General features: G+C 43.3%; 2 protein-coding genes across 2 annotated transcripts in view; one reads left to right on the top strand and one right to left on the bottom strand.

Annotated features, from left to right (window-relative positions):
- Positions 1 to 199: 199 nt before the first annotated feature.
- LOC133510435 (BTB/POZ domain-containing protein 2-like) lies at positions 200 to 6,043 on the bottom strand. The gene is made up of 9 exons (XM_061838325.1): positions 5,331 to 6,043; positions 5,131 to 5,250; positions 3,753 to 3,909; positions 3,525 to 3,630; positions 3,249 to 3,446; positions 2,981 to 3,173; positions 2,699 to 2,786; positions 2,478 to 2,624; positions 200 to 1,324 (listed from the first exon to the last, which is right to left on the bottom strand). The coding sequence occupies exons 1-9, from the start codon at positions 5,921 to 5,923 to the stop codon at positions 1,163 to 1,165; spliced, it is 1,764 nt and encodes a 587-aa protein (XP_061694309.1). The 5' UTR covers positions 5,924 to 6,043; the 3' UTR covers positions 200 to 1,162.
- Positions 6,044 to 6,394: 351 nt separating this feature from the next.
- The window catches only part of LOC133510437 (protein unc-13 homolog A-like), a 37,206-nt gene continuing 19,613 nt past the window's right edge, over positions 6,395 to 23,987 (top strand). Inside the window, exons 1-12 of the mRNA XM_061838327.1 lie at positions 6,395 to 7,271; positions 15,418 to 15,447; positions 15,565 to 15,664; positions 16,625 to 16,742; positions 16,868 to 16,991; positions 17,536 to 17,606; positions 17,717 to 17,771; positions 18,149 to 18,178; positions 19,523 to 19,736; positions 20,923 to 21,999; positions 22,495 to 22,597; positions 23,613 to 23,656. Of these exons, the coding sequence (XP_061694311.1) occupies positions 7,250 to 7,271; positions 15,418 to 15,447; positions 15,565 to 15,664; positions 16,625 to 16,742; positions 16,868 to 16,991; positions 17,536 to 17,606; positions 17,717 to 17,771; positions 18,149 to 18,178; positions 19,523 to 19,736; positions 20,923 to 21,999; positions 22,495 to 22,597; positions 23,613 to 23,656 (1,988 nt within the window). The 5' untranslated portion in view covers positions 6,395 to 7,249. The remainder of the gene's footprint in view (positions 7,272 to 15,417; positions 15,448 to 15,564; positions 15,665 to 16,624; positions 16,743 to 16,867; positions 16,992 to 17,535; positions 17,607 to 17,716; positions 17,772 to 18,148; positions 18,179 to 19,522; positions 19,737 to 20,922; positions 22,000 to 22,494; positions 22,598 to 23,612; positions 23,657 to 23,987) is intronic.

Below are 23,987 nucleotides of genomic sequence, written 5' to 3'. Positions count from 1 at the left end.
ATGTACACTTTATTTCCTCTTATTCACATTAGATATATTAATGGCCTGATTGTAAAAATCCACACTGTAATTGCCAAATATTCTTCAAATCAATCAATTATAGAATTGACAGCATTTATAGAGAGAAAACCTGAAATACTTTGTGAAAATAGGCGGCAAAACCTTAACGTGATAACTTTTGCACAAATAACTTTAATGAGCTGATATCAAAGCAGGGCTCTAGTACACACTGAACATCACAGAAGCAGTTTGTGTCATTGACAAATTATCATGTCCGATATATTGCTTCTTTAAAGTATTTCGGCAATTATTATTTTATTAACGTGATCCAAAGATCGATTTCTGAAAGCCTTTGGTTTCCCCAAAGGCGGCACCTTCTGTTCAACTTTGCACCGAAGTCTACTGAATATAGGATCGGGACAAAAAAAATGCAAATCAATCTTTTTAACTGATATTATTATACAGAGCAACTTTGTGGGAGCTGAGGTTTGTACAACAATTAAACAAACACTGACCTGGGTGCACATATTTACATCAAAGTTAAAAGGAAAAAAATATATACACATATCAAGAAGAGTTAATGTGCATCTGTTAAACAACCCAAAATGCAAAGGCCAAAAAAAGGTCTTTTAGAAATAGGCATCTAACAAGCAAAGACACAAGTACTGAAGTGACTAAAACTTGCTTATTGTGTGGTACTGTTATAGTTCAGAATATGCCAAGTATCCATAAAGCCTTTAAAATGTGAAGATGGATGCGACAGGTACCTGCTGCCGTGTACGCAAGTTGTGAAATGCTGGTTGAACTAACTTGGCTAACATTCAGTGTCAAGCTGTTTTGTGTTGGCAACCCACAGCAAGGATAATCTACGCCTTCTCGTTATTTTGTTTCGTTTTGGAGTCGTCGACTGTCATCGTTTTCAGACACACCGAACGAGCGGATCTCTAAGGACAAACTGCACAAATTAATGGGACGTTTTGCCTCGTGGCTATTTGTCTTCCAATGTGGCCATCGGCAGCGCACCAAATGGAGGGGACAGCATTATGACACGTGAGCCCCGAGACATAGACCCCCCCACCCCACCCACCCACCTATCCCCATGGCGCTGTTTCCGGGCTGTCGCATTTGATGGAGCATCACCACAAAACTGGAAGGTGACCGACTATGTGTAGAAGATGACCTCGGGAATCTGTCCGTCCTCTACTGAAGTACCGTTGTTGTTCCCCGCCGCGTAGCAGAAGGTGAAGCACGTCTTGGTGCCAGTAGTTGATGACTCATGTGTTATCTTTCGCATTCCCTTCGTCCCGTAATGAGAGTCCGGGCCCTGTGGGAGAAACGCAGAGAGGAGGGGTGACTAACCATTGCCGGAACAGATACTATATAGCAATAGAGTTGATTATACATTCTGCTGATCAATTTTCAGACTTGCAATTGAATGTAAGCAGAAGTGACACCACACTTTTTGACTTACACCCACCTCATGTTATCAAATGAACACTTTTTTTTTGTTTCTTTTAGGCCACTCAACGTCATTTTAAGGAAACATCGGGCTGTTCTTTCACGTGTTCCAGATATTAAGCTAAATAATGCTTCATCAGCAAGGTGTTTACTGTTACCAGTGTAGACAAGAGTTCCATAACTGAAATTTTCAACCCTAATCAATATGCAACAGGTTATCGTTCCACGTGTCCCTGCGGATAATGAGCTCGATAACACTTCAAGTATTTAGTGGGACCAGCAGAGACAATAATAACCCCATAACTGAAATCCTAAACCCCAATATTGCCATGTTTTTCAAAATATGCTTTTGGTATAGTCACAGACTACAAATCTATTTTTTTTGCAGCTCTCATAGTATTAAAAATTTAAGGGTCAATACTTGAAATGTTTCAGTAACGCAAAGAAACTCCATGCCCTAAACTAAACGTGTCAAACTCATGGCTCGGGGGCAAGATTCAGCCCACCACATAACTTTATGTGACCCGCGAAGGCAAATCATGTGTCAACTTCCATGATTTTTGTTAAAATATGTACCAAAATTTCAAACTTCTACATCTTAAATGATAACATTGAGAGATTGCAAGCATTTTGTGTTACCAAACATCGACAGTGGTTAAAGAACCCATTTGTGATTCCAAAACTAGTCCATAAATTTCATGTGTAAATATGAGTCATCCATCCATTTTCTTTGCCGCTTATCCTCACGATGGTCGCAGGGAGTGCTGGAGCCTATCCCAGCTGTCAACCGGCAGGAGGCGGGGTACACCCTGAACTGGTTGCCAGCCAATTCCAGAGCACATCAAGACAAACAGCCACACTCACAATCACACCGAGGGGCAATTTAGAGTGTCCAAATTGCATGTTTTTGGGATGTGGGAGGAAACCGGATTGCCCGGAGAAAATCCACGCAGGCACGGGGAGAACATGCAAACTCTTGTAGTGGAAATCTAGCCCACAACAAAAATCCCTGTTCAAACCTTGAGCGTAGCACAGGCAGTGTAGTTCACATTGGGCAGTATCTCCACTGGTTCTTTGAACATGACTCGGAAGGTGTTGGCCGACCCGTCGCAGCTGAAACCAGTTTCATTCTGTCCCAGTACGGTGTTACTGTCTGTATGAATAATCTGCACATACAGAAGGGAGATGCCGACGCGTCAATGTCAAAATGGCTGAACATGGCAAAACCTCTGGCCCGTACCTGAATGTTGACTTGGTAGTCCGTCGGTCCGTGTATTGAGCCGTACAGGCCGAATCCCACCACAAATATCCTTCGGTTTACTGAGAATCTATAAACATTTAAAAGATGTACAGCTGTACCTTGACTTACAAGTTTAATTTGCTCCGTCACCAAGCTCATTACTCAAATGACAGTGTTCCCCGCATATTCAAAAATTGCATATTTTTGCAATCCCCGATTCGGTGCATCTGAGGTGCCGCACAAAAACAAAAATGGAGACCATTTCAATAGCTGGTGCCTCACCGTATGCGGTCACTTGTCCCGCTGTAGCCCCAGCGACTCTCCACCTGTCCAAACCGCGTGATGCTGCACTCCTTCCCTCGGAGGCAGCAGCGAGGCCGATCGATGAAGTCTACGCGGGGCTTAGGGTTCACTGTGAAGTGGAGGAAAAGACTCACCACTTCCCTGTCAGTCAGTATACTGGACTGGGCCGGACCTGATGATGACGAAAACAGAAGAATCTATGGATTCTTTTAAGAATTCAAGGCAGGTTTGCTGCATTTCTGCTGACCTGCAGCAAATTCTTCAATAGTCATGAGAGGGAAGCGGATGAGCGTGAGGGCTTTGCCCAGCACTTTGCGCTTGTTCTCCGGGGTGGGCTGCAGCTGCTGCCTGTGGGCCTCCGCCTCCGCCCAACGCACTGCCGCGCCAAACAATCGCACCTCGCGCACGCCTAAAGTGTCCCTCTCCAACACAGCGACCAGCGTATCTAAAAGCGGAGCCAGAGTGACGTAAAGAATCATCAGATGCGACGCGGTTTTAGCTTTGAGTGAGCGGGACCGCATACCGAGGTCAATGTCGGTGAAGCCCTCGGCGGCGAGAGCATCTCCGGTGTTCTTATCGATATTTTCCAGACACAGGCTGGCAAGTTGAGGCTCGTCAAATAAACGTGCCTGAAACCAAAATAGTCCAAAGATAAGGTCCACCTGCACACCTTTTTTCTATTGCCGGTCACAACTATGGAATGAAACTACGTGAGCAGTTGTGTGTGTATTTTTACATCAACTTGTCTAACCTGCGTGAGCAGCATGAAAGCATTGTCCGCTCTCAGGTTCTTCTTGAGGAACTCCACACAGTGGGCCTCCAGGGCTGGCACAGCGTACTTTTTGGCAGTATAGAGCGTGGTCATCACGGTCTCGGGCCCGATCTGAACTTCGTCCGAGTACAGAAACCTGCACACGGTCAAAGTGTACCCGTGAGTAGTCTCAACCAACAGATTTTATAGGCGCTAAACCTAACACAGAGATGTACAATAAAATATGAAATACATAATAATCATCCACTTACCTTTCATGGGTGATGTAAAAACTCAATTCCAATTAAATATGGATTTATTCATCCGCTCAAACATAAATAAATAAAAGTGCTTTGATGGAATAGTTATTTCCTTTGCTAAATTCAAATGATCTGTCAAGCTCACTTTACAAGTATTTTCTGCACCAGTGCTGGAAACAATTTTTTCTCTCTTTTTTTTTTTTTTTTTGCTTAATAATGTTATCCTGAATACATTTAAGTAAATATCATAATAAACGATATTAGCAAACTGTTGTGGCTTGTCAGCGCCAAAATGGCTTTTCATCACTGAACTTCTCAACTCAAACTTTAATATTTGTTTCTTAAAATTGTATTACTTTATTCCCAACTGTATATTCTCTCTATTCGTAGGATGCCTCACGGATGCCCATCTTACTGTATGCATGTGTTGAGATTTTTTTTGCAGCCAATTAAGATTAGATGTCAATATAATCTGCTTCGTGCCTTCAAAATCAGTCACGCTGGCCAATGTAACTTCAAATATATTAACAATGTGACTGGTTTTAATAATTAACTCTGAGCCCAGGCCATTAAGAGTGGGCCGGTGCATTGGCTTTTGTGAAGTCAGTAAACATTCCAGGTGAAACATCAAAAGGGACATTTAGTCTTGAATTTTGGGTTAAGTGAGTTAGTCTGTGTGGAGCGCTTAGGCAGGACTTATAGCCGATAGCAGCTCTTGTAACTATGTGCATTCTTTTACCAATCATGAGAAAAAGTAAAGCATACTTAAGTCCATGAGAAACAGTCATCCTTGACCACATATGACGGTAATACAGTATTGATTGCGCCCCACGTGAACAAGGAAACTGGAGAAAGAACATCAGAATCAAGAAGTAGGATAAGATGGTACCTTGACAGGTTGAAGAGTTGACAGAATAGTAAAATATTGTAGTAAAAAGGAGCAAGCAGACAGCAACCATTGCAGCAAAACTACTATGCAAGTCTATTTGCAGCGGTCTTATTTGTGTTTGTAAAAATGACGCCAGGTTGTAGGCTGCCACCCTGGTGGTACAAGCACCTCCCCCTGCCCTAAACATTAAGACGTGCACACCATCGTCGGTGTCACTGGTCGCTCTTACTTCAGCAGCGCTAAAAAAGCGGCTGGTTCCACGTCAGGGAGCTCGATTTCCGTTGATGTCGTCGCCATTCCCCCGTTGAACATGGCATCAAACACGGCGCTTCCAACGGCCAGGACAAACCTAAACAATGCGAGTAATAAGCAGCCAATTCGGTTAGAACGTGCCACCGTGAATGTTTAGACAGTGAAAAATCATTTGACCTGTGCGCGGGTATCCTCTGAACGCCCATTCCTTTGCCCACCAAGAAGTGGACGTCGCTGAGTACTTCGTTGTTGAACAGAAAAGCAAACCTCTCCTTCACGGTGCTCTTTGTCGCTTGCCAGTTGTACACCGGCTCTCGGTATACCAGCACGGACGCGGCAGCCGGAGTGGCGGCGGGCGCCGCCGCCGGGGTAGCGTTCGACGCCGCGATTGTCGCCATGTTGGACGCCGGGGCTGCCATGGCCCCATCGGCGGCCGCACCCGGCGCAGTCGGAGGGTGAAGGGAGCCCTGGGGGGTCGGTGGCGCTCCGGAGGTCACAACTTCGTTGCCGTCTACACCGCCAGGCCCCAGCTGCGGGTTGGAACGCCGAGCGGCACTTTGAGCCCCGCCTGCCGAAGTCAGCGCTCCGCCATTGGAAGCCGGCATAGAGAAAACGCTGTTGCTCGGTTGGCTGTTTCCCAGAGGACCCGGGCCGGCGAAGTTGAGGCACGGAGGCCTGCCACTGTTCTCTCCGGTAGCCATCTTACATGTAGCATAGGCGTAAACAACACGCTTCTTCCCCTCCTTAATTTGTAGTAGTATTAACTTCATAAGGGTACGACAGCGCCCCCTACCACTCGCGTTCCAACTTCAACGGGTCCACACTTCTTTTCTTTTTTTTTCATTTTGTGACTATTTTTTAAAGGGACGGCCTGAAATCAAAACAAAATATCTTTCTTCTAATTTTAAATGGAGCGTTGGTGCAGCACTGAACCCTTCGGGCCAATTTTTGGGGAAATTAGTTAATTTTTTTGAAGCATCAGTAACAGTGACCTCTCCTGGTGAAAAGCAAGGCTGCGGTTGATTTAGAACCTGAATTAGACTGAATGGTAAATTTTATTTACAAATGAAAATTGATTTACGTGATTCTTCTATTATTGATTAGAGAGTGCTGAGAGAAAATATCCTAGTTTGGTTGTGTCCGTGTGATTATGGCAGATGTTCCTTATGTGGGATGATGAACAATGATTTTATGGAGGTATGTTATTTATTTCTATACTTCTCGGATATAGTCACTTCCGTTTTAGAGGAGAATTTCTCTAAAATTTGGAAAAAAATATATAACAATAGATATATATGAGTAATAAAAGCAGTGGTTGTTTTGAATTGGAGTTCAGGGTTTGAAGCACAATGGTAGGTAGGAAATCATACGGAGAGAGAAAAAAAAGAACAGCAACGATTACAGGGCAATCGTTGGTGATGTCAGTTTTGAACTGAGTTAAAGTTGACTTTTGTTTTAAACACTGCAAACTCCTTTAATCTGTAATATTCGCAAATGTGGCAATTCTCATATGAGGACATTTTATGTACTTGCAGCATTTAGTATTCGTTCAAATTTGGCAGACTTGTTATCAATACTCTGTCTCTTTTCTATTTTCACTTAAAAGGGAAATAAAATAGAAATAAAACCAGCACATTTTTCTCAACACTTTGGTCTACGCTGCTATTGCATTTAAGTGTTGCCCTTGATAGCGCTGGTGCTCGGAGAAGTGTATTTTTATTCTTATTGTTTTTATAATGTGATTGCTTGACTGCTTGCGATCGTGCCCCTCTTCCTGCCACTCGTGCCAGTGACGTCACAGCGGTGAGAGGAGCCGTCCTGCCGCCGAAACAAGATGGCTGTGCGGGCGGGAGGAGCAATGCAGGGGAGCTACCAAAGTGGATGCAGGGTCTCACCCCTGTGCCGAGCAGCACACGACAGCCGCGCGTAGCGAGCGAGGAGCTCATTCGAGAAACCACGTCGTTGTTTCCCTCCCCGTCTCCAAATCTGGCTTTTAAGTGGTGAGACGGAGTGAGACTACAAATCTCTGTTCGGTTCGGGCAGGTAGCGGCGGTTCAACGGAGGACAGCCGGGAATCCTCACGCCACGCAACGGAGATGTCCCTACTATGCGTGGGAGGTAAGGGTCAAATGTTCTCAATTTTTAACCTTTTTTTTTTTTTTGGTTTTTCTTTATTATTGTTTTTTTTTTTGTACTGCACCAAGCCGTTTCATGACTATCCTGCTGATTTGATAAAAGAGCACCGTTGTCACTCAGGTTTTCTTTGACCCACGGTTGATGGTTGTCGTGGGGGCAAGGTGACAGTCTGAACCGGTCGTCGAAGTACTAAAAGGTCCAGTTCGCCGAGCGAACGTGTTTTAGAACCTTCGTGCTAGTAATGTTACTGATGCGGTTGTTTACAGAGAGTGTGTGTGCGCCTTCCACTCTGCTCATTCATGCGTGGGCAGGCGGGTGAGCCGGACGTGGAAAAGCCCCCCTCCCCTTCCTTGCCGTTGCCGCGTTGCTACTGCCGCCTCCCTCCTTGTGTCGCTCGATTGTAGTCGTGAGGGAATACTCGCCTGATGCGCGTCACTTCTCAACGTTTCCCCCTCCTGAGGCGATGCGTCATCTCATCCCACCACCCCAAAAAAAAAAAAAACCAAACACCTGATGCTGGTGTGTCTCACACAGCCGTGATTAAGCCCTTGTTGCAATGGGCTGTTCAAAGAAAAAGGGTGGGTAGCATCCATCTGCTTTATGCCCCCCCCCCCCACACGCACTCTCATTTGTAACACCACTCCCCGTTGAAGTTTGCTTGCAAACTAAACATAAAATTAAGAGGAATGTACTGTGGATCAGCTGGGAAAGCGTTGGCCTCACAGTTCTGAGGACCCCGGTTCGACCCCAGCCCCGCATGTGTGGCGTTTCCATGTTCTCCCGGTGTCTGCGTGGGTTTTCTCCGTGCACTCCAGTTTCCTCCCACGTCCCAAAAACATGCAACACTAATTGGACACTCTAAATTGCCCCTAGGTGCGATTGTGAGTGTGGATGTTTATCTCTATGTGGCCTGCGATTGGCTGGCAACCAATTCATTTTGTACCCCGCTTCCTGCCCGTTCACAGCTGGGATAGGCTCCTGCACTCCCCGCGTATCCTAGTGAGGATAAGTGGCAAAGAAAATGGATGGATGGATTGATGGAATGCAAATGCAAGAAGTTTGAAAATAGAATGATGGGTTCTGGTGAAATATTTTTTTAAGGAAAAAAATGTCAGTTTTCGGAAACATTTGCTTTTTTTTATCACCTATAGAAATGTAGTTTCGAAAACGGTTTAATTTGATTTATATTGTCGACAACGAGTATTTTCATCGAGCCTTTGGTTTTGTGTGCCAACCTCTCACTCCGATTGTCTGACAAGTTTCATTTAAAAGTATCCAAAAATAAGATGACGGTCCAGAATTGCTAGCATTCAACGTGTCAAAATTTGTGTGGCATTTCATACAGCGTCACTGTATCTAAAAACTAAAATAGCACAAATGTAACATTTTCCTTCAGAAGGTCAGTGGGATACGTTGTGTACTTTTGAAATCAATTTTTGTCAACCTGTATGTTAGGACTTTGGAGCTATTTGAAATATTTCACTTTCATGTTCTTTTTCTTTTTTACTAGATTTTGAACATTTGTAGACTAACTATATCTCAACACTTCCTGGCATATATTCTTTATCGTTAGCAGAAAAAAAATCTATTATTGCACTGGACTGCGTGACAGAGAGTAGTTGTGATTTTTAAAAATTTCTTTAAATGAGATAACAGTATTATACTGGCCTGGATGGGCACAGCAAAAGGAGCAGCACAATTACTGTAATTGAATTGAACCATTAAATTATGAGGTACAAACTGTTTCTTTACCTCACTATTTGATCTAAATACTGTACATGAGGAGCCATCTTAAAAAGTGTCCTAACTTACGACTTGTTGGCTATTTGACTATGAACGGTTGTCTTTCTCCATATATGCCACGTGATTGACTGTCGAACAGTCCAATGTGTGGTCTGCCGTTCAGCCGATGCCAGCTAGAATAGGCCGGATGGAAAATAGATGAATAGACGGATTGATGAATCACCAGAAATGTTTCCTATTCATTGTCAGCCGACATGCACGTCTCCCCACTCTAAATGTGAGTAATGACTGTCGTGTGTCAGAGCTCACGGCCCGTGTCGTAAATGTAATGGTGGGCAAGGGGAGGCAAAGGGGCTTCAAAGTCACCTCTTATGCGTCATTGTTGATGCCAGCCCACCTCATCTCATTCTACCAGGACCGCCCACTGACTGTGCCTGCACTGAGTCAGTCACGGGTGTCGTTAAAGCCCTCCGACTTATCCATTCATAAAGGCCGGCTGCGGCTCCTGTCAGAGCTGGAGACTACGAGACTTGGCAGAGAGCCTCGCTTCTGTTCCTCTTATATCATTCATGCTTACCTGACTGGAGCTATTTCTGGCCTCCACAGTACTTGCACTTCTTCAAGAGGCCACGTTTCTTTGCCGTATCTGTCGACAAATCAGAAAGCAGTCGGAGAGATGGATTATGGTTGAAAACACCCACTTGTTTTTAGGCCTCTCCTTATTTTGTAAAGCGCTTCTGATTGAGGCTCTAATCAGTCACTAGTTCTCAGGCATGACTATCACATGTGCCAATAAATCCATCACTAATCTACATTAACTCAATATATTTTTACGTTTTATTGAGTTTGTTCTCTGATCCGAAACCTGCGACTCCCTATTTTACATTCCTCACCAGTCCATAGTTTGTGTCTGTCGACTTGGCACCCTGCTCAATTCTCAGATGTCAAAGTTTGCTGCGTCAGGTATTGAATGAGTGAAAGCCCTGCAAATAAAAATGGGGCCCCATGCAAATACATGCTTGGGGCCTCCATTTCTTAAGGGTCCACTGTCATGAAATGTGTGATTTGTAGTATGTTATTAATGATAAAACGGCAGCCGGTATGGATCCATCCAGATTTTGACCATGAATTTGACATATATGGCTTTTTGTAACTCCCACCATGAAAATCCTCTCGAGGGATTTGTTTTTGAGAAGAAGCGGGAAGTGACGTACAGGGCAGTAGCGCACTCAAGCGGTCTAGTCTGTTTATACTAGATTTACCTGCTGGAAGGTAGCTCGTTGTTCCTTCGTGTTAGCCAAAATGCCGGCTCGTTGTATTGCTGGATATTGCTCGAACACTCAGGAGAATGGATTCGCTCTTCATACTTTTCCAAAAGACCCGGTTCGTCGTGAAAAATAGATTGCACAGGTGCAAAGGATGAGAGCTTAGTGGGTTCCAAATGGCCAGTAGGTGTGTCTTCAGCTACAAAAAAAAAACAAACCAAAAAAAACAAACAAACAAACAATAGTTGGGGGGGGGGTCATAATCTCTAACTAAGTGGTGGGACAGAGCCCGAACCGGCCTCGTGGATCGCCACCGGCCTTGTCGACAAGGTTGAGCCAGCCTTGTGGATTGCCGCCAGCCTTGTCAACACTGCTTCGGTCGGGGTGGCTCGTCGCGGCACCGGGCCGTGGTGGCTCATCTCCGCCGCGGAGGTGGCTCGGACGGGGAGGCGGTTTGGCCGCGCCGCGTCGTCCTCCCTCGCGAGCGGAATTTTTTTCATCACCACCGCGGAGGGGGATCAAGTGTGGAGGCAGTTAGGCCATGCCGTTGTCGTTGCTTGCGGCCGCTGGCGCCGTTGTTCATCGCCCATGCAGAGGTGGATCAAGCGGGGACGTCGTTTGGCCGTGATCTGCATATTGTCTAAATATCACTCAAAACAATAGGGTAATATTGCCCCTTCACTCGGTTGTGAGATATTCTCTTCTTCGAAAAGAGCTTCCATGTCAGAAGCGGCGTATTCGTCTCCCATAGTAGGTGGCACAGCGTGTTTTCAATGGCGAATGTCCCAGCGTGATGTCACTGACAGAGGATGCAGCCAATATGGCGACCACTTGAATGTGGAATGAGACTTCCGCAACGTTGCGCATGGATGACCCGCTCTCCGCTCATATTTATTTTTTCATTGAATTGAAAAATGTTATATGTATTTTTCATTACAATATCTATTTTAGAATGTTTATAGGCATGACACTTGGGCTTTAAAGAAGATTTTCTAAGATGATGTAAAAAAATGAGACGCCCATAAAATACAATGTGCATTATGCTGCCATCCCCACGCCTCAATGTTAGAATGGTGTTCGTTGGTGATGAGTTGTCGTCATTTGAGCAGGGGTGTGTGGACTTTTTATATCTGCTACGTGGTCACAGCTTTGACTGTGGTTTCAGTGCAGTCCTTTGTATGAGTTGGCTGTTGTGTTCTCTGCTTGCACACGTGTGACAAAATACTGCAGATGGGATCTTGAAGACATTTCATGTGACAAACCAACCCTGTCAGAGATTTGTCATCGTGAGCAGTAGCTGAGTTTTAGCCTTTCACGTTTGAAAATCCAATTTCAGTTTGTATTGACCGTCCTCTTTATGCAGTGATATATTTTTACTTTACTTTCTGATAACCAACAGAGTAGAACTTGAAAGTCAAAAGCAATCCATGTTGTGATGTTTGTTGACTTCCGAGTTGTTCTCATTTCAAAACAGTATGGAATATAATGTAATGTGAATACCACTTCAGGGTGTGCCTCCCCCTCCACAGTTAGCCAGGATAGGTTCAAAGTCACAGTGATGAGGAAAAGTGGTATAAAAAATGGATGGATGAACCTCTCAAGAAAAATGTTTTAAATCCAACATTTAACATATGTGCCGTACCAATGTAATGAGAATCTAACTACTATATAGTAGTGGTGAACAGAAATGTGTTTGCATTAAGATAATGTCATGCAGTGGCGTCTTTTCATGAAATTAAAGCCCAAGTGTCATCCCTATAAGGAGGTTACTTTCGGCTTGTCCCTTTCGGGGTCGCCACAGCATGTCATCTCAGATGAACGCACATATATGTTTGGCACAATTTTTACGCTGGATGCCCTTCCTGACGCAACCCTTCTCAGGGAGTGGAGGCCTCAGTGGGATACAAACCCACAACCCCTGGTTTACCAAACCAGTGCTCTAACCACTGAGCTACTGGGCCTCAAGTGGCATCCCTATAAACATTCTAAAATAGATATTGTAATGAAAAATACATATAACATTATTCACTTCAATGTCTATACGAAAAAAATAAATGTGAGCGGAGAGCGCGTCATCTATGTGCAAAGTTGCAGAAGTGTCATTCTACGATATCCAAGTGATCGCCATATTGGCTGCGTCCTCCATCTGTGACGTCACCTGGACATTCGCCAATGAAATCACGCGGTGCACCCTAACTATGGGAGACAAACAGGCCCCTTCTGACACGGAAGCTCTTTTCGAAAAGGAGAAGACCACACAACCGAGTGATGTTACCGGGGCAATATTACACTGTTTCGAGGCCTCGGGTCAATATTACACTATTGTTTCGAGCCATATTCAGATGATATGCGATCACGGCCAAACCGCATCCCTGTCCGATCCAGTTCCGCGGCGGAAATAAGCCATCGCGGCTCATCGCAGCCGGCCGGGGTGGCTTATGACGGAACCAAGCCGTGCTGCTTTAGGGGGTTGATCACAGAAGCCGCAGTACTGAGCAATACAGTCGAGCCGGGGCGCTTTGTCCGCGCACGCGGCTGAGTGAGGCATTCTCGGCTGGGTTCTTCAGAGCCGCCCCTGTCCGCAAAGCCCGACACGCAGCCTTTGCAGAAGCCGTGACCGTCAAACGCAGGGCCTCAGCCGGTGTGGCTGATTTTTGGCGCCGTGGTGGCATATAATGGAGCCGAGCCGTGCTGCTTTTAGGGGTATGTACAAAGCCGCCGCAGTACTTGATGAACAGCCCTTTAATAAAACTGTCAGGAGGGAGCCTAAGAAGACTTACAATTTATATGTTAGGCATGTATGGGTGTGCAAGTGTTTACATGTATTTAAATAGTGCTTAGAAAATTTATTACAACACCATTCATAAACATGAGAAACCTACAAATATTTTTAGCTTAATAGCATAATTATCATTTTAACTTTCCCAAATCAAACTTAAATAAGTAAATTTAAAAAAATAAATAAAGCTTACTTTCACAAAATAGTTTTTTTTTCTTCTTCTTGTTTTCTCAAAATGTTGTACTGCGCTCAGCTGCGATGCCATTTGGCTAACAATATACAGTTTGAGCGCTTGTGATTTTACCATGTGGAACAAGAATGAGGAATGAGAAAAAAAATACTAGTACTAGTACTAAAAAAATTGCCCAAAAAGCAGGATTTTTTTTTTTTTTTTGGTGTGTGACAGCAATATGCTTCCGTAGGAATCTGAGAATTAGCCTTTTTTTTTGGGACCCAAATTTGCACCCACTCACTGGGTTTCTTTGAGAAATCACAAATGATTCATGCATGTTTTTAAAAAAAAAAGAAGAGGAGGAATGCTATAGCTATAATCCACATCTTCAAAAAATTATGTGCTTCACTATTCAATTTTTTAAATAAAATAGTACATTTGAAAATTAATTAATAATAATACTTAAATTGTCTTTTGTTTAAAAAAATGTAATTTCAGCTAAAGAGCTGTTACATGTTGGTATACTAACCTTTACAGAAACAAAAAAAAATTATGTCATCTTACTGACGTCACAGCATTGCACACAACACAAAAAGAACCTTGCTGACTCAGGACGATTTTACATAAACATTTAATTTTTGGGGGGCTGTGGTTGCTATGGTGACAGGTAGTGATATGGCAGGGCTCCATGAGAGAAGGTAATATTGTTGTTCACAGCACGTATCCCTAGAAGTAAAGGTTTTAGTTCATCACACTCGCCTTGAATGTCGTCTGTACGCGTGCATTTACGTGCATGATGATGAAAGTGGTGCGGAAAGCTTGCAGCACGAGTGCGGTGGAAAGCAGCATAAAAATAGTGGAGCATTAAAAATGTATGCATGTGCTTGGTACAAAGCTGGCAAAACGGAGCTGCAGCCAGGGCCGCTACTAGAAAAGTAAAAGTCTCCCAACATGTTTGACGAATATATGTTTCATCATAATATTTGATGGTACATATCCCGCCGCCTCTGTGTGTTTGGTAAAACACTGCTACATGGCTTCCTTTCAATACACAATGCTGGAGGTAATCTACTACAAACTGCATGGTATTTTTTCTTTTCCCGTGTCACATTGACAAGGTGCAAATGGTTTCTGACTTTTTTTTTTTTTCCCCCACTTCACTACCAATGTGTGGATGACTATTCACACACACACGGCACACGCACACTCATGCACACACTTGAACTCTATCTGCCTAGTTGTAGTTTTGTTTTTGGCTTCCCCAAAACAGTTTAGCCAAAGAAATACCAAACTGTCCTAAATAAGAACTTGGAGTAGTTGGTAACGCTCTTGCATCCTGTGTTTTTTATGTAAATTCCATAACATTAGCAATGTGACAAGTACTGTTTGGACTGGCTACCTCAACCTGAGTACAAGTCAGCGAGTCATTTCAAAATCAAATGATGTTTTCTGGAGAAACTAAGTTTCTTGTGTGGGGAATTATAAAATCATATCACCGATAGAAATTTTGGATAGTATTTGCCTTCAAATCAGAGTAGAATTATATTACTGTTACTCAAGGAACCCCTTTCTTTGATTGGTTGACGTGTTTTAGTAAAAAAGGTCCAACATAAGCTTGTATGGGCTCCAAACTCCAAGTTGACACATCAAAATTACCGTGGCATTTCAATCGCCGTCACTTGTCTTAAAACATCCGCTTGAATGAAATGTTATTCATGAGTGTGGGCAGTAGAATAAGTTGTGTACTTTAGTAATCACTACATTTTCCTGAATGTATTGCTGAAGAATTTGAGAGGTGCTTGAAGTGCTCATTCCTCATTTTTGTCTTTTTCCTCATTTTTATTTAGAAAATCCCACAAAGGTGACCACTTGCAGTGAAGAAAATAAGTATTTTAACACCCTGCTATATTGCACACAAATAAATAGTTTAAAAAAATCATATATTGTGATTTCTGGTTGATTATCTTTCTCACAGTGGACATGCACCTACGATGAAAATTTCAGACCCCTCCATGATTTCTAAGTGGGAGAACTCGTAATATAGCAGGGTGTTCAAATACTTGTTTTCTTCACTGTATGTTGCTAATAAGAGAAGTTGCATGTTTTTTTCCCAAATGAAAACATATGGCATTGCTTTTTATGATCGTGTCCCTCTGTGTGTTTCCACAGTGAAGAAAGCCAAGCTGGATGGACCCCAAGGTAAGTCATCAGGTCGAGCACCTGCAGAGGGATTGGCTGCTGCGCAATATGGCAGAACTGCTACAATCTGCTGTGTGTCTATTCGGTCATAATGTTACAATGTTTTCTTTCTGACAGAGAAGTTCAACACCTATGTGACTCTTAAGGTACAAAATGTGAAGAGCACAACCATCGCTGTCAGGGGCAACCTGCCCAGCTGGGAGCAAGACTTCATGTTGTGAGTTCGTTTTCACTTCAAGACTTCCTGTTTTCTCATTTTTTTTCAGCTAATGTCAGTCTCCTTCAGTTGTTTTTTTTTCCCTCTCTGACTTCCATCTTTCCTTTTCTCATCCTTTTAACTCCTCCATCCCAGGTGTCATTCATTTGTGGGTGGAAGATAAATCTTTTCCCCTCCACATACTTCACCGCCTTATTGTTTCCCTTGCCACTTTCCTTCCCTCATCTTTGTTCTCAATCTTGCCTCTCACCCAATACTTCTTCCCTTTCCCAAAGTTACTTCTTCTAGACACAGCTTCTTGATCTTCATCTGCTCTGCAACCTCATCCTCATCCCGCTCCCCGTCCTCCAGGTTCTTTCCGCACATTTTTGACATCCTTTTAAATTAAATTTGTGGTTGTACCTCAACAACAATCAGAATAATTTAAATCAGTAAAATATTGCAAAACGTGGTTCAGTGTAGCGTTGACATCACAGCACATGTGTGATGGATGGTGAGAACCATTTACTGTAATACGTGGGCTGCAGCAAACGGCCTGCCCGCCGAGTCCTGTGCATTAGTATTACTGGCTGCTCGGAGGCGTTGAGCTTTGTGCTTGGCTTTGTATCATCAAAGTTCTTTTATGTAATGTTTGGATAGCAGAGATGCACTCGACTGTCCTTCAAACTGACTTGAAGTGACCCCCTCCCCTCGATGGACACTGGCCCTATGTCTTAATTAAAGTGCCACCTATCTTCCTCCAAGCGTGAGATAGCATCGCCTTCTCCACTGACTACATCGTGGTCCTTCCTGCCTTCATTTATCACCTTCTTTTTCGTCTCTCCCGCCACTTATGAATGCCATATTTCACAATTAGATTTAGGTTTGCACCCACTTCGCCATTTTTTTTGTTTCTCTGAATCAAGGTACCATCATTTGAAGTAATTGCCCTCATCACTCCCTGCTTCTCTCCCACTGCAGTGAAATCAACCGCTTAGACCTTGGCCTAACTGTAGAAGTGTGGAACAAAGGGTTAATCTGGGATACTATGGTCGGCACCGTGTGGATTCCCCTTCACAGCATCAGGCAGTCAAATGAGGTTGGCCGCCAACTACCTCACTCCAACAATATTGTTGATGATCACTGTTTACCTTATTGTGTATGCTTTGCTTTGGTTGTTTTTTTTGGTATTCATTATTCAGCGCCTTCTCTTTCTCCACAAAGGAGGGCCCAGGTGAGTGGCTCACATTGGACTCTCAGGTCATCATGACTGACAACGAGATCTGCGGCACCAAAGATCCCACCCTCCACCTGGTCCTGCTCGACACGCGGTTTGAGCTTCCACTTGGTAAGTGCATTACGTCTACCATTGTATGCACTGTAATTGGCCTGGAGGAACTTCCATTAGATGCGAGATGTGGGGACTATATGACTGCAACTGTAGTGACTCAGATCATAGCTGAACATATAAATAACGATACTGTGAATCACAAAGTGTTATCATGCTTGCAACGAGTTATCATCATGACCTACTTTTCACTGTCAGATGCGAGACTGTGTCGATCAGTGTCAGGGGGCATATGTGTCCCTTCCCTCCCGTCGAGCACACTGTGTTCCTTTTAGCATTGATTAGGTGTTATTTTCCTACTGTTTCCCCTTCCTCCAGTCGATATTGAACATCTGATTCCTTCTTTTACAGAGATGCCCAGTTTATAGGTTCTACTGGGCTTGTAAAATTCCATCGTTCCTTTATTCTGTTGAAGCAAATGGCTTGTTGCAGCTTGACCACATAAGACAAAAAAAAAAAAGACCAACGCTGCTATTTTTAGGTTTGATGAGGTAGTGGAAGCTCCAACTCACTTTTCTCACCTGAATGTGTTTTTGTCTTTTAGACATCCCAGAGGAGGAGGCCAGGTACTGGGCTAAAAAACTTGAGCAACTTAATGCAATGAGGGACCAAGATGTAAGAATTTACCTAGTTTACCATACCAACAATCTCACACGTTTGTGTTCCGAAAGCATGGCAACATGATTAGTCGGGGCTATAATTGTTTTACTTATCATTTGTCTCAGTACTCATTCCAAGAAGAACAGGAACGACCACTCCAGGTTCCAAGCACACAGTGCTGTAAGTGACTGTTCATTATTTGTGCCATTTCTCACTGTTAAACAAGAGAATTATGGGCTTGGCTGCAGATGTGATTAGATTGCTTTGGTGGACATTATGTACAACCGCACGTGGGTTGTTGTGTGGTGAAGTGCAAACAGTCAGCATCACCGCAGCGTAAGGGATCAATAGCAAGATCAGGTGTCCGGAGGCAAGGTCCTGCTCTACTTCCACCGTCGTCTCAGTCTGTTTAATCTGCTGAGCCGACAGTCTGCAGCTGGCGGGAATATTTCCAGTGCCATTGCTCATTCTTTGCCAGAGAAAGCAAGGATGGCTGCTTTTGTCGGGATAACTTTGGAATTTCTAAATGGCTCCAACAGTGTTCTCTTTCATTACAGGTAATTGGAGTTTATGGGGAGACCAACAGAGTGAGTGTGCATGCATTATATGGAGCACTCTTTTACACACACAGACGCCACATGTAGTACTCACATCTTCAATCAAACAATGAGTGAAATGTGCTTAAATTCAAGTTTTCAGAATAGGGACATTGCGGAAACTCAGCTTGAGTTTGACTTGACATATCTATAAATGTATTAGACTGTAAAGAAACAAAAAGACAAGCTGGCCCTTTCTTCATACCCTTGTTGTTTTCATAAAGCGCTTCCTCAACACTTTCTTACAAAATGAACACATCTGAACCAAAAATGTCAAACACTTGAAATTCCAGACACACAGACAAAAATCTTATACGCAGTAGCAAGGTTTGTTTTCCAAGAGAAACCCAACAGAAGAGGTGAGATGAAAAATGGAAACATGCAACATGGACATTGCAAAATTTAATCCGTCTTCATCTTCCGTTCCGCTTATCCTCACTAGGGTTGTGGGCATGCAGAACCTTATCCCATCTATTTTGGGGCAAGAGGCCTGGTACATGCTGGACTGGTCGCCAGCCAATCACAGGGCACATAATCAAACAACCATTTGCACTCACCTTCGCACCTACGGACAATTTACAGTCCTCAATATACCTACCCTGAATGCTTATGAGATCTGGGAGGAAACAGGAGTACCCGGAAAAAACCCACGCAGGCATGGGGACAAGTTGCAAATTCCACTTATTTGAGGCTGGGTTTTGAACCCCAGACCTCAAAACTGTGAGGCAGACGTGATAACCATTTCCAAATTTCTCTCTTAAAATATTGTCACAAACAGTCTTGCAATTTGCTATTGTGCCTCCTATTGGATGCGTCTCCAACATCGCTTCTGGTCCCCAGTTTGTCAGTCGCCATGAAAAGGAATAAGAAAGGAGATTCACATTTGATAAGATGAGGAGAGAGCTAGAGAGAGAGACATGAGTGATAGTTGAAGGGAGCCTGAACAAAAGCGCTTCTTGTCTTAAAATAGTTTTGTGCCCAGACAGCGAAAGATGTTCTGCTTTTGCCTTCTTCAGTATTCGAGAGGCTGATTTACAATGATGAATTATTATTAGATACAGTACTCACTTTTGACCAGATCAGCACTATTCAAGTCCCTCATCACTTCCTTAATGATTCTCATGCTTCAATGTGAGCAGGAATTGATTATGCTCAGTTGCAAAGCAAAACGAAAGTGTTCATTTTCATCCCGAGGCAAGGTTGCCTAAATCTGAATCAATTTCTGCACTCTTTTTGTATGGATATACTTTTCGTCAATTAATTGTCCTTTTTTTTTTACCTGTCCCACATTTTCCAGTTATAATTCTTCCATCATGTCATTTTCTGTGCCTGTAGACGATGACCAAGACAGTGCTGTGGATGACAGGGACAGCGACTATCGCAGCGAAACCAGTAACAGCATCCCGCCTCCATACTACAGCACATCTCAGCCCAATGCCTCTGTCCACCAGTACCCAATCAGCCACCAGCACCATAACTCCAAAGGTGTCTCGTACCCTCACTCGACCAACAGTCATGATGTTGACTACCATCATCGGCGGACTGTTAGGTGTGTACCTTTCCTCATTGGGTTGAGTCAAGTTGTTTTGATCTAGCCCCTAATCACAAAATAGGGCTGTAAAACCAACATCTTAGAAAAATTAATGACATCCCATGGTTTATTCCTGTATCCAAACAAAGAAAGATTCTGAGAAAGCTCATTTGATGGTGAGGGGGGAGTAAGAGACCTTGAGAAAGGTCACAGATGGAGGAATCCTCTTCAGGATAACAACGTTGCAAAGGATGCCAAGTGGGTGACATTAATCGCAGGATATGATGTTATAGAGTGTTAGTTTAAACAGTATGAGAGTCCGTGTGGGGAAATGAAGCGCTACAGGTAGACCTTATCAGGTCTTGTCCTGATGCAGAATCGTCCACATCCACAGTCTCACTTCAAACTGATGTTTATTTACATTTCACAGAACATAAAGTTTATATTCCGACAATATCAGCTTGATTCAAATTCCCATTAAACTTGCAATGAAAAGATGCATTTTCGCAAAACCCAACAAATATGGCTCTATTATGATTATCATTTTGACAGTTGCATAGTTCAACTAATTGCCGCTGTCGTAGACATCGCGATGAACACATCAAATCAAATTGTTATGCTCCTGAATGAGTTCTGCTACTGAAAATAGTCAATGAATTTCTGCCATCCGCTATGTGCCTTTGAGAGCCTTCAGTGGGTCAAGCAGACTAAATGTGATTTGTCTTTCATTATTGTTTAGGCCCCTGTTACATTTCTCACAGCTTATTGACATATCTTGCTCAGACTGGGAGTGAAACTGTGCAGCCCTACGCCTCTCTCTTTATGAATAATTCAAAATGCAATCTAGTGGTCAATATTGCACAAAGATTAGCTGCTCGCGTGAGTGTATTGGACAGGGCAACCCTGGCACATTGTTTTTCATTCCTCCTCCGCTACTTGGTCTCATTGTTCACTCTTCCCTTCCTGTCTTTCCTCTTTCATTTTCTTTCTCACCCCACTCGAACTCCTTTATTCACTTTTTATTCTCCCCATTCTTCCTCATGAAAATAATCTCTTGTTTTTGTTGTGTTTCTAGAAACAAGATGTTCTTATGTTTGTCATCTCTCTTGAGGCCCATCAGCTCACTGTTCCGGTCTATTTCCTGCCTACAGTGTATATAGTGAATTCTCTCCTCACTCTTTTTTTCCCTTTTTTTTTTTTTTAGTCCCACAGGAAGCTATGCATCATCTGCAGAATTGAGTCGATGCAGCAGTCAGCTGAGTGAGGAGGACTATGGTGGTGAATATGGAGAGAGGGACCCTTACGACGAGAATGACTCTTACCATTCCTGCCACTCCTCAGTCAGCTACAGTAAAGGTTCCCCAGACTGGGACCCTGATGAGACCCAAGGGGCGTACAGTGACGAGGGTGGCTACAGCAAAGATGGAGGTGAGGAGGCAGCTCTGTATGAAGAAGAAGATGGTGGATTGTATGAGGTAGAAGAGGAGGGCCTATATGAGGATGAGGACCTCATATATGATGATGAAGATTTGTACAATTTAGATGGAAACCTCAGTGAAGATTTGGAACCTCCATTCACGCCCACCCCAACGTCAACTGCCCCACAAGCTCTGGACGTACCAAGTGCTAGACCTCCGCTGGAGAAACAACCCTCAGTACATGAAAAACAGCCCCCTACACAACCTACAAATCAGATAACCAGCAAGGGTCCGCCTGCTTGTGTTGCCCCAGCAGCACAGCCTCCAACTCAACAGACTTCTCAAACATCTAAACAGCCACTCACTCAAACACAAGCACAGACGGCTTCATCTGCCACTTCCTTCTTCTCAATGGCCAAGCCTCTAACAGCCAGAGTCACAGGCCTAGCCTCCACCTTCCTGTCTTCTGTCCCCACTGCCCAACCTGCCCAGTCTTATCCACCACCACCACCAGGCACATCCGAACATCAATCTGCAGCAGCAAACAATCTCCCACCATCCTCCCCAGCCACCTCAGCTGCAACTCAGCCCCCCTCCACGGCGACAGGCCCTTTGTCTGAGCAGATTCCAAATTCAGCTCAGCCTGCATCTCTACTTAATGGTTCTGCCACTCAACAATTGGCTCCAACTGTGGACGAAGATTCACAAGTGGAAGGAGAGTCTTTGTTGGAGGAGGAAAACATACCAGAAGAGGCAAGATTGTCCCCTACACAACCAGAGGAGAATCTCGGCACGGAGAAAAAGGAGTACATTGAAAAAAGCAGACCACCCAGCCCTGAGGAAAAAGAGATGCCACCGGAGAGGTAGGAGAGGCACCCAATATCACATGTACAGAACAGGGTGTCCCAAAAGTCACAATGCACTTCTTTTTTTCTAGTTTTTATCAACGTATCCATTGAAATTAGAGCAGCACTGTAAACTTGCTGGCTGGCACGACGTTTTTCTTTTGCTGAATGCAGCTCACCATCCATTTAATAAGCTTTATACCCATCACACTGCTCCAGTGCATAGTACAATTTATGCTATCCAAGGCAATTTCTCGAAACAGGACCTTATTGATGAACTTAAATTGACATCAAGCCAATTTCAGTGGGCAAGCAATGGGCAAGGGTATGATTCAGTATGCCTACAAAAAGTGCAAAGGCTAAGCTCTCAAATTCTTACATCCGAATGATGCATGAAAGGAAATTTTGCCCTTTGGAACACCTTGTATACTCTATTTCACTATCTTCATCACCAGTGGAAACAACCGCAGAATTATTTACATTACATTATTACATCCAAAATGTCTATTTCAGTCCTCCAGTTATAGAGGAGCTCAAAGAGCCAGTGGATCCAGCAGTCCGAGCCAAAGAGAACTGGCTAAGACTCTACAACAAGGTCTTAGACCAGCTCCGGGAGGTAAGTTTGCAACTCTACAGGGGTGCTCGGTCCAGTCCCTGTGCTATGGTTTGATTTACCTCCGTCTGCAGAGAGCCACAAGTTCAATTAAAAAAATATGAGTTCCAGAGACTCTAAAGATGTCTACTGAGTCTTTGAAATATGCATGTTAAGTATATTATTTATTTATGTGCAAAAAAAGACGGTACATAAAGTCCTGAGGTTCTATTTTGATAGTTTGCCGCTAGAAGTTTGAAAGCATGCATCATGTCTCATATTCTATAAATTAAACATTTTGTTTTTCTCAAAATAAAAATTGGTGACTTGGAAGACTGTAAACCTTTACTTGTTGATAAAACGCTATATCATTGCCTCTCGTAGCTCCCAAGTCTTGCTGCTAAATATTTAGTTTGCCTTATCAGTTTGCACTTGCATTATTCACATATTTTTTGCTATTCATTACTTTTTGTATTGAGTTGTCCACAGAATTAATCACTTGCTTCAATGTTTATGTTGATGTGTTTATGTCATGTGTTTTTCTACACTTGGCCTCCCTTTCTCTGTCTTTTCTTTTTTTTTTGTGTCAGCCCACTTTGTTTTTGTTCCAGTTTCATGTCATTGCCATAGCAAGTTTCGCATGCACCTTTCTCAGCCATCATCGGAGCATGTTCACAGGTAGGTGCAAGCTGATGGTGGCTTGAAAGAATTAAGCCAACTCTGGTTAGATCTAGTAGTTGCAAAAGTCAATTCTTAGGAAGGTCCACGTATTTTCTCTTATGTATTTTGAAAACTCTTGTATTTAGTTGGAAATTAAAAATCACTCACTGAATCACATTTTGTTTTTGTTTTTTTTACAAAATAAGCAAAATTTGTAGGTGCGCTCAATCAATGGATTTTTTTTCAGGCTCGTGTAAATCCTATCTATTGATGTTTTTGTTGATGTAATTCAAAGCATATTAGTAAGGGATATATTCAATTGTCTTTTTTTTCCCTCCCAAAAAATTCTCTTGCTTAAAATTCTTTTTTATTTTTTCAGGCACGAGGAGAAACCTCCAGTTCACTGTGGTTTGGTAAAGGAGGGTGAGTGTCTGATGTATGCTGCAAAACAACACAACATTCCAAACTTTAAGATGAAAACAATCAGTTTATTGGTGTAAATTTTAGTTAAGCTCAAGAGCCACTTGAATAATTGCACACCATCAAGGATATACCGTTATGTTTCGGCAGTATTGAAATACACTTGTAGAAGACCAGGAATCCTGTGTTTTGCCCAAGCCTTATTTCTTTTGGAGTTTTTAGCAAAAATAAGAAATAAGTTGAAGTGAGCTGTTTTGCCAGCGTTTTCCCTAAAGAGCAACGCAGTCAGTTCAATTAATGCGTGTGGCAAGTCAGTGTTGGATAACTTAAACTT

Source organism: Syngnathoides biaculeatus, chromosome 13, assembly GCF_019802595.1.
Source record: "Syngnathoides biaculeatus isolate LvHL_M chromosome 13, ASM1980259v1, whole genome shotgun sequence".
NCBI classification, from domain to species: domain Eukaryota; kingdom Metazoa; phylum Chordata; class Actinopteri; order Syngnathiformes; family Syngnathidae; genus Syngnathoides; species Syngnathoides biaculeatus.
This window is presented reverse-complemented; position numbering and strand designations above follow the sequence as displayed.

Coding starts and splice junctions, on each gene's coding strand:
- LOC133510435 (XM_061838325.1), bottom strand. CDS start 5,923: ATGAAGTTAATACTACTACAAATTAAGGAGGGGAAGAAGCGTGTTGTT. Junction 3,631..3,752: donor CTTTCATGCTGCTCACGCAG/GTTAGACAAGTT, acceptor TTTTGGTTTCAG/GCACGTTTATTTGACGAGCC. Junction 1,325..2,477: donor CTGCCTGTGCTACGCTCAAG/GTTTGAACAGGG, acceptor TTTCTCCCACAG/GGCCCGGACTCTCATTACGG.